The sequence below is a fragment of the Girardinichthys multiradiatus genome, chromosome 15, assembly GCF_021462225.1.
Source record: "Girardinichthys multiradiatus isolate DD_20200921_A chromosome 15, DD_fGirMul_XY1, whole genome shotgun sequence".
Taxonomy (NCBI): domain Eukaryota; kingdom Metazoa; phylum Chordata; class Actinopteri; order Cyprinodontiformes; family Goodeidae; genus Girardinichthys; species Girardinichthys multiradiatus.
In genome coordinates, this window is record NC_061808.1 from 36,319,790 (window position 1) to 36,329,417 (window position 9,628).

General features: G+C 43.3%; 1 protein-coding gene across 1 annotated transcript; it reads right to left on the reverse strand.

Moving 5' to 3' along the window:
- Positions 1-736: 736 nt before the first annotated feature.
- ufl1 (UFM1-specific ligase 1) lies at positions 737-9,084 on the reverse strand. Its single transcript, XM_047388961.1, has 19 exons — positions 8,883-9,084; positions 8,602-8,747; positions 8,466-8,494; positions 8,265-8,362; positions 7,193-7,307; positions 6,939-7,069; positions 6,781-6,839; positions 6,558-6,704; positions 6,005-6,180; positions 4,640-4,819; positions 4,428-4,554; positions 4,229-4,348; positions 3,913-4,033; positions 3,659-3,825; positions 2,965-3,095; positions 2,798-2,878; positions 1,575-1,660; positions 1,283-1,463; positions 737-1,154 (listed from the first exon to the last, which is right to left on the reverse strand). Exons 1-19 carry the CDS (start codon positions 8,957-8,959, stop codon positions 942-944), a joined length of 2,385 nt encoding a protein of 794 aa, XP_047244917.1. The 5' UTR covers positions 8,960-9,084; the 3' UTR covers positions 737-941.
- Positions 9,085-9,628: the final 544 nt, after the last annotated feature.

Here is a 9,628-nt window from a genome sequence, read left to right on the forward strand (position 1 = left end):
GAAACATTTAACCAAATGTTGGGAGTATGTATAATTTTGATGCTGAGTGAATTAATAAAATCCACAATAAATTGAAAAAATATAATTTTTTAATTATAGAAACTTGCTGCTTTGCAATCATTCAATCCAGGAAAATAAAAACCTTAAGCTGTAATGAAAGCCAGAGAGCCAACAGGGTTCATTTTCTTTCCCTTTCTCTTCAACTGAAATTACAGGCAAAATTCTGCTGGTAGGTTTCAACGTCTGGTAGTGAAGTTCAACCAGCATACTGGATTTAGTTGAAAGGTCAATTCATGTTTAATGTTTGAAGCTTTGGTCTAAACGTTTTGTTTGCTTCTGCTGCCCCCACGTGCTTACAAAAGGATTTACATGCATCGTTAGTCTAATAGTTGTTTGATGTTTCAATCGGTTGCCAGCAGGGGGAGACAAATCATTCCTTAAACATTTCTGAAACCTTTATCCGAGTTGCTGGGAGAGAAGTGAGACTCAAATTTCTAATTTAATAACTCTTGAATAATTTTAGCCAACATTAAAAAGGACTGCAAACACTAAGATTCGTTTTAAACTAGGATCCATTTTCATGTAAGCATACATGTGAAGCCATTTCTTTCAGTCTTTACTCATGTTGAACATTAAAACCGAGTAACGTAAAACAAGTTTTTATATAAAGTACCTGCTCTTCAACATGCATCCGTCACACAGATGACAGCCACAGAATAAACAGATCACACGAGGATAAAGCAAGCAGTTTAATTAATGTATGAAAATTAGAACCTCACTGAGGACCTTCCATGTAACCTAGGTGTTTACCAGGCACATCCCACACAGGAATTTCATTTAATAATTAAACATTTTGCCCACATTTATAAATCATGAAATGCAGGATCAGTAGCTTATACTCTATTCTAATGTGAAGATGTAAGACCATATTTTTGAACCGTTCAGTCCTCATTGACCGATGTCTTCCTCTGGGACAGCACCAGCTCCTTCACCTGGGGGGTCAGGACAAGGAGCTGTGAGCGGACATTCTTCGCCTCCTCATCCAGCTCCACGGCCTCGTCACCTTCAGCCTCCTCCTGCTTCCTGCCCTGGTTCTGACTCACCAGCTGCTTCACCACCAGGCCCTGGTAGGCAGACAACAGCTGCTGTTGTTCCTGTAAACACACACACACACCAAGCAGCTCTAACTACAGCATCATCAGCCACTGTGTTTGAAACCAGTTATAAAACCATCGCTGGTTCCCTATGGTGGCATCGTACCAGCAACCTGTGTTAGGCGTACCGTGGGGATTCGGCCCGTGAGCGTGCCGATTATCTGTGGGACGCAGCGACCCGGGGCGTGCAGCATGCAGTGGGTGCTGGCCTGAAACAGCAGCACGCTGGTCAGATGGAGCACCAGAGCTGGATCCTCCACCTCCTTCAGCTGCTCCGTGAGAGCCTGGCAGTGCAAGAACTGAGCCTGTCTGCATGGCACACATTTACACACCTTTGATTTTTAAAAGTATCCAGGCTGGGATTCTGATAAACTGGAAATACAGTTCACAAACTCAGTAATAAACCAGTGTTCCCATCACCTTTCCCTTTTCTTGTCTCCTTTCTTGAGCATGAACCCACAGACCTCTGCACAGGTTTCCAGGTTGCTCAGAAAGTCTTCAACAGTCTGTAATAAACACAGTGAAGGAGGTTAGGTCACTGCATTGTATTTCATCACCATAATCACCATAATCTCTAATGGAAAAAAAAAAAAAAGATGGGACATCTCAAATCCTTCAGTTCTCAGAATGTTTCTGAAAACCTTGATATAAAAATGGAACTCTAACTAAAGATCAATGATAGAAAGGATTCAGCTGAGCTTCTCTAAAACCCCCCAACTGCCTGCTTCCTTGTGTCCAGAGAGACAAAATCCTGGTTAAATTTACCATTAAACACTAAATTCAAAGGCATCTTACACAATTTACTGTATATAATTCTGTTCCTTAAAACCTCACACATGGTTTCCAGATTTTATTTAAGTGGGATTTCACTGGTTCAGCTTAGGTTCAATCAAGGAAGTGGCTTTTGGTAGAGGTGGCTTAACAAAAAACATTCCCTGAAAACGGACAGGCGCTGAAAGCCAATGTTCAGAGATATGGATGGATTCCATTCTGATCAGTGCTCTAACAAATCCCAGGTGCTCATGATAACTTTGGAGGAGCTGCACAACTCAGATGAGACAAACTGAAAATGGTGTCCTCTGTGAAATAGTGGCAAGACTGAATGGCTGAAGGAAAGCCAAGAAAATTCCCCCCAGTTTGCTACAACCCTCGCAGAGGACCGAGCAAACGTGTGGATGAACGAGCTCTGGTCACATGAGTCCAGAACTTCACTTTATGACCTACATGCAAACTGCAATGTGTGTGAGGAAAACTAATACCCTAACACACCATCCTCACAGTGAAAGGTGGCCGCATCGTGCTGTGGGGATGCTTTTATTCAGCAGGGATAGGCTGGTCAGAGTTGATGGAACTACATCCTGGGAGAAAACCTGTTAGAGGCTGCAGAACACCTGATGCTGAGTGGAGATGTACCTTCCAGCAGGACAACCACCTGGACCATACAGAATAAGCTAGAATAAAATGCTTCAGTTTGAAGCCCGCGTGTTAGGGTGACCTACACCTGAATTTAACTGAATTCCTAAATAATAAAACCTAAGGAATGTGATCGGAAATTCAACCCTACAAGCTGATTGGTTAATAGAGGAGCTCAGGAAGATTCTTCAGGCGGCAGAAAAATGATATCAGCAGGAATTCCAACTTACTTTGCCATTCAGGCAGTTGTGCAGCTTCATGAGAGGCCCTTTGGTCTCTTCTGACAGTTTGCCCAGAATCTTCACTCTGACCTGAAGCGACACAGGAAGGAACCAGACCATGACCAATAAGAACCACGGGTGGTTCTAGTGGGAATCTCACACATACAGAAACAGACCTCATTGGTGATGGTGGTGGGATTCTCCACAGACATCATCAGGTCAGCAGCCAGGAAGTTCACCAAGATGTTGGTCACATCAGTACACACAGTCTTCAGGACATGCTTGGTGATCTGGACCTGGGTTTCATCTGCACCAATGATATTTAAGTAGAACTGGTACCTGATGCTGATTCTAGGATTCATTTTCCATTTTTGATTCCTTTTTACTGTCAGTAAAAATAAAAACGTTCTGATGCTTCCCTCAGTTACCTTTGATCATGTTCAGTTTAAAAGCACAGGTTGAGTTTAAGGTTGGAGAAAAGTCAAAAGGAAGTAAATATTCTTCTTTGGATTTTTAAATGTGTTTTATTACTCAGCAGAAAAACTTCTGATACATAAAAATATTAACCGAAGCTGTGAGGTGGAATATCAAACCTACTGCAAGGTATTTGAAGTATGCCTGTAAACAAAATAAATTGTTTATTTTAATCATTCAATAGAATTGAATAAGTAACCATATTTAGACACAAATGTTTTTCAACTCATTTCTGCTTTTTTCCATTATTACTTGAACATTCTCAAAGGGAATTCCAGACTTTTCTGCACTGGTTCCTTAATTCAGACCTGATGAAAAATGTTAGCAATGCTTTCACACTGATAGACGTCCTTCAGCATCATTTATAGATGGTGTCACTTTAACCCTGAAGCATACCTGAGAACATCTTGGTGCCTTTCTCAAACAGCCGGATGTTGTTGTACAGGTTGGTGATCTCCTCCTGCAGATCCTTCATGCTTTTCTTCTTGTTGGTCCCTGATGATGAGCTGCCAGAGGACATGAAGACTGTCCGCAGCACCTCCTGGTAAGCTTTAGTCAGAGGCCTGCAGCGACAGTAAGAGAGCTGGGAAACTTTTCAGGGCAAAGTGTCAGACAGGGAAACTAAGTTCAGACAGAACTCTTGGTGTTACCTTACTAACTGCTCTGCCAGCTCAGAGAGGATTTCTTCAGGGCAGTCACTCACTCTCTCCTCTATAACAGCAGCTATCTCCTCCTGGGCCATAAAGGGAGCCTCGCTCTGTTTGCTGCGATCTTGGCAAAGGTAAAACACAAGCTAATGAGCCTCGCTGGGATACTTCTTCATCCATAAAGAAAGAAAAGCTTAACAACCCGGGGGAAAAGCTCCTTGCCAAGCAGCCAATAAACCTCACAGAGCAGGTTTAATGTGCACACAGAGACACAGTTACATTCTTGTAAAGAGACAACGGCTTTGCAGCCATGGTGTACTTTGCTGTGAAGATCCGGTCTCCTCGTCGCTGTCCTCATCTCTCCTCCCCTTCTTCTTGGTTTTCCGAATGCGGATCTCCCTGGCGTTGCCTCCTCCTGATTTACTGCTGCCACTGCCCTCTGGGAGACAACAGATCACAGCTGATCTGACAGCAGATCGCACACCAACAGATACGACTGGTACTGACAGCAAACACACCTGTAGCCTTCTTCCTGCGCTCTGCTTCTCTCTTTTCCCTTTTGGACGGTGCAGAGCTCTCAGTCAGAATGAATGCCTGCTTCAGATCCTCCTCAGTTATCAGAAACACTGGGTTGTTTTTCACCTCCTGAGAAGCACATAACCAAAAACTACATTGGCCCGGGGGTTTTCCACTGAGTGGGAAAACAGAGGAGTGAGGAAGGAAACTGTACCTTCTGAGCTTTCTGCTGCATCGCTTCTTCAAATAACGACTGGCAGTTACTGATGAACTTCTCACTGACGACCACAGTGCCTCCGAGCACTCTGGCACGGGACTGGACATTAGCGTTCCTCATTGCCTGGTTGATGAGCATCCCGATGTCCTCCATGGACAGACAGCTGGGCAGAACCGACTGGAACAAAAGCGGAAATAGCCAATGAGAAACAACAACAGCCGAAGCATTTACGTTCAATCATTTCAGTAATAATTATCTAATATTGATCAGCTCTAACTCTGACATCACAGACAGCTGAAATGAAGAAGACTCCTCATCCTGTGATGATGGTGAGGAACCTTCATTATTTTGTGTCTTATTTCAGCAGCAAAATGGAGACCAACACAATAATACAGGATGAGCAGAAGTCAGTCATTTCTAACGATTTATTGGAAACACTTTAGGCGACTGTGGCTCAGTAGGAAGAGTAGTCGTCTTGCAATCAGAAGGTTGTGGGTTTGATTCCAGCTTCCTCCTGCCATATGTCGCACTTAACCTCAAGTTGCCTACCGATCTGCATATCGGAGTATGAATGCATGAGTGCGATTGGGTGAATGTGGCTCTCGTGTAAAGTGCTTTGAGTGGTCTGCATGACTGGAGAAGCGCTATATAAGTTCATTTACTTTCTACCTTATTGTTGAATAATTATGTCATAATTTGATTGACTTAAAATAAGAAGTGGGAGCTACAGGTTTGAATCATTAATCCACACAACCAACATTACACATTCGAACGGAACATTTACATAAACCCATAACTATATTTAGCTTGTCTGCACAATATTTGTTCCCATCAACAAGCTTCTGGTCAAATCCTGACTAAATGTTTAGTAAATCTTCTAGGTAAAAAGTGGTGGAGTTCTTTTAACTTGGGTGGCTGTAATCCTTTAGTGTTCCATCTACTTTGTGGAAAGCACCTGTACAACAGCTAGCAAAACAGCCCCAAAGCATGACACTGCCACCACCATGGTTGACAGATGTTTAAAAATCCGGTTTAAAAATCCTCACCTTGATTCTTTCTTATTTGACCATAAAACGTTTCTACAGAAGACATTGAAACACCACTTAGCTCCTGGCGTGAAACTAGCTTCCAAACACCCCCTGACCTCAGCTCAGGGGGTGTACAGATACTGCTGCGAGAAAAATATCCAGAATAAACTCAAACTAGTGTATTCATTCTTGTTTTTGAAACTCCTTACAGAGATATAGTATATAATTATTCCCTCTTTTAAAACATCAGTTTCTAACTGGAACAAGCTGGTAGGTGTGTTCTCATAATGTTACAGCTGATCTGAGCTATTAGCAGGGTTGCTGGGCTGATAACCTGGAGGTCAGTCCATGTGGCGGAGTTAACAGCTTCCTCCACAGAGGCCTCCACCTGGTCCACCAGAGCCTGACCCACGCAGGCCGCTCGGAGGAACAGCAGCTTATTGGACTTGAAGCGCTTCTTAATGTAGCTGGAAGGGTCAGGGATCCCAAGCCTGAGCAGCGCATCAAACTCTGCAGGAGGAAGATCAGAACATAGTTCAACTTGGAGTGTGCAGCAGATGTATCGCATTGCAGAGGGCATGGTCAGAGAACACTGCAGCAAAAATCCCAAAACATCTGCAAAGATAAAGCTGGAACACGAGGAAAAAGGCTTAAGAGAAGTAACTAAGTGTGGGTGAGACCTCCATCTACAGACAGCACCAGCTCTGGCAGTTTCCTTGTTAGTGCTTAAAAAAAACCAAAATCAGGTCCCAAAGTGGGAATGAACTTTGAGGAAATGATGGAGATCTTTTCCTCCTTCACTTAGCTGCAGACAGATGATTTCATCAAGCAAAGCAAAGTTAGCACTGAAAACTGGTGACTTTCAACAGTAAGAGAAAACCATAGACCTAAGTAGCCGTTTTGCCGAAGGAAAGAGTCCACCCAGGCGTTCTGCGTTCTGGCGTAGATGTCGGGGATGTACACGGCTTTGTCCTGTCGCCCTCCGACCACGCTTCCTTTCAGACGTCCGCTGTTCACCAACTCCTCCAACACAGCTGGGAGGAAGATGAAGACACACTGCAACACGGCATCTGGCTGTGACGTTAAACAATCCATAGAATGTCTCCTTACTATACAGGAGGTGTTCCTGAAATCCAAATGCTGCAATCATGCTGCTGACTGGTGTTGGCCTGCAGAACAGAACAAAACGCCAGAATGTGATTCTGACACGAAAACAAGGTTCTGAGTGTGGTAGGTTTTAACTGTTATGACAAGGACAGTGTGTGTACCTTGTGACTGCACTGAACAGCCCTCTTATTCTGGCTTTGTGGCGTGCAACAAAAGCTCTGGTAAAGATGACACCTCTGTTGTAGTGGTCCATCTCTCCCTGGATGAGTTTTCCGAGGCGCTTTAACAGTTCCTGAAACGTGAGAAAACATAACCTGGTGAGTTTTTTTCCCAAATGGTTGAGTCGGGAATAAACCCACCGTGGCTTAAGTACAAGACTGGGGAGAGGCATGAATCATCATGGAGAGGGACTCACCTCGGTTAAGAAGTCTCCTGGGAGGTCGTAGCTTTTACACAGTTCTGCAATGGTGATCAACCCGGCCTCCTGTAGTTTGTCATTCACCTCCTCAGCCAAGCGGTCCAGGTACGCGCTGCAGAGCACACAGGATGTGTAAACCATCTCAATCCCTGCATGTCCTGTTTATTCTAACTTCTGCCTTTCAGGTTTATTTATAGAAAAAATGTGAACAAATCCCTCTAAGATCAAGTCCAGTTCTCATGAAATATATATTTAGTCCCAATTAATCAATATTTTGTTCATTTTAACATGGAGCCTCTTCAGTTGCAGCTGTAACTGTCAGCAGCTGCTTCAGTCTCTCACATAATTTGGGACTTCCTTGAGATTTTTGGGGGATACGCTTTTCATTTCAACATATTAGGTGTGTACTCCAACAGGTCTACTGCAACACTTTGTTTCTAAGCCATACATATCTCAACTTGGATCTCATCAGCTCATTGGTCATTCATTCAGTGCTGCCTTTTCAGAGGCTTCCTCCCAGGAATCTCCTCATACCTCCATGACTTCCCCAGGATCTGTAACCGAACCCTCTGGTATGTCCACTCCTGGGAAGACTGGCAGCTGTCTGAATGTTTTCTACTTGTAAATATTGTTTTTTCTGTGCAGAATCATGGGCTTCACCTTGCTTTGAAATGGCTTCTGAAATGAGCAGGACTGTTTTTTAACACACTGCTTCTGCATTCTCACATAGTTTAGGCTAAATCACAGTTTAGTGAAACAACAAAATATGTTGTGAAGAACCAGGACAAGTTTGTGGTAGTTTCAGTAAGCCTAATTTAAGATTTAAGACAATAACAATATTTCATACATAAATAACTGAAAACTAAAACTAAATAATTTTATTTACAGTCAACTCTTTTGACAGCCTAAAGAACAGCGCCCACAGAAGGATAAACTGACACTAAGGGAGATGAGTATCCTGGATCAGACCAAACATCTCCCACTGTATGCAAGCCATCTTACACTGCTTGTGTTTTCAGAGCGATCAGATGTGAGCTCTGCTCCTGCTGAGGAAAAAGCTCCCACTCACTCATCAATCAGCTGTCCCAGGACAAGCTGGACCCCCTTATCTGACTTCGCTATATCGCTAGCTCTGTTTTCCACATGGACCCAATCCACGTTTATGATCTGAAAGGAAAGAACAACATTGCATTATTTAAAGGACATCTCGACAAGCAACTGGTGTCCCAGGAACTAATAAGGGATGGAGCAGACAGGTTACAGTACAGACCTGCTGGAGATCCACAATGTTGATTCTTCCTGCAGAACACAGGGAAATGTAGTCACCATCTCCAGCGCTTCCAAGCTATCTGACTGTAACATTTCATTCTAAATAGTTCAAATAGACCCTTCTGTGTTGTACCGACCTCCATGGACGTACAGCTCGTCCCGGATTTCCCTGCTGATCTGAGCTGGAGTGATGTACTCTTTCCCATCCAGGGTGTGCACCACATCCAGCTTCTTGTCCTGAACCAGCTTTGTGATGATTTCTATGCAGTTCCTCTCCGACAGCCTGGAAACAGGTTTAGAAACACAGCAGTGACTTTAGAAACTAACACATTTATCAATTAGATCAAACTAGTCTCCACACTGAGCTGCTCTGGCAAGCTGAGTTAGCTCCTGTTAGCTGTGCAGCTAACTGTCTCACCTCTGCACGGTGTCCGCAAACTGAGCCCGCTGGAAGTCAGCGGCCAGCCGGCGGATTTCCTCCCAGTCAGCCGCCATTATTCTCCAAACACGAGCGGACGGAGACAGTCGGCTGTCAGCGCTTCACTTCACCACGCACTGTCCACAGACGTCAGCTAACTGACAATTAGCTCTAGCCCAAAACAACACGTCAACATACAATGACGTAAGACGGCAACTCTTGAGGTCCAAATATCAAACAGCGGGCCAAATGTCCTCAGCTGGCCTGCATCAAAATGTACTTCCATTAAAAATGCATTTTGTCATTAGTCCGCTATTGCAATATCATATCTGTTTTTTTCAGATTCCATTTTCTTTCAGTTTTAACTGCTTTACACCAGGAGAATATATTTTTGTGTGCTGTAAACATACTATTTTGCAGCGAGATGATGTTAACCATTGCTGTTAAATTAAAAGAAAACAGACTTGTATGGGAAGAAACTTTTGCCATCAGAAACTGAATTTGAAGTGCTCAGACTGAATCTGCATTCGTGTAATTTGAATATTAAATGCATTGGTTTGAAACTGAATTTGTTTGTTTTGAAAATGGCTTTGCTTTGTATTCATTTTGATTACTTTCACTTTCAGTTCTATAATTCAATTTCAGTTCCAAAATTCATCTTTTTTGTGCCACACATCCAGGTCCTTGAGGATAGCAACAGCTTAATCAAACACAGATTTACTGATCGGATGTCATTCACTATTGCT

Coding starts and splice junctions, on each gene's coding strand:
- ufl1 (XM_047388961.1), bottom strand. CDS start 8,959: ATGGCGGCTGACTGGGAGGAAATCCGCCGGCTGGCCGCTGACTTCCAG. Junction 4,034..4,228: donor GACCGGATCTTCACAGCAAA/GTACACCATGGC, acceptor ACCTTTGCCAAG/ATCGCAGCAAACAGAGCGAG. Junction 1,661..2,797: donor ACAACTGCCTGAATGGCAAA/GTAAGTTGGAAT, acceptor TGTTTATTACAG/ACTGTTGAAGACTTTCTGAG.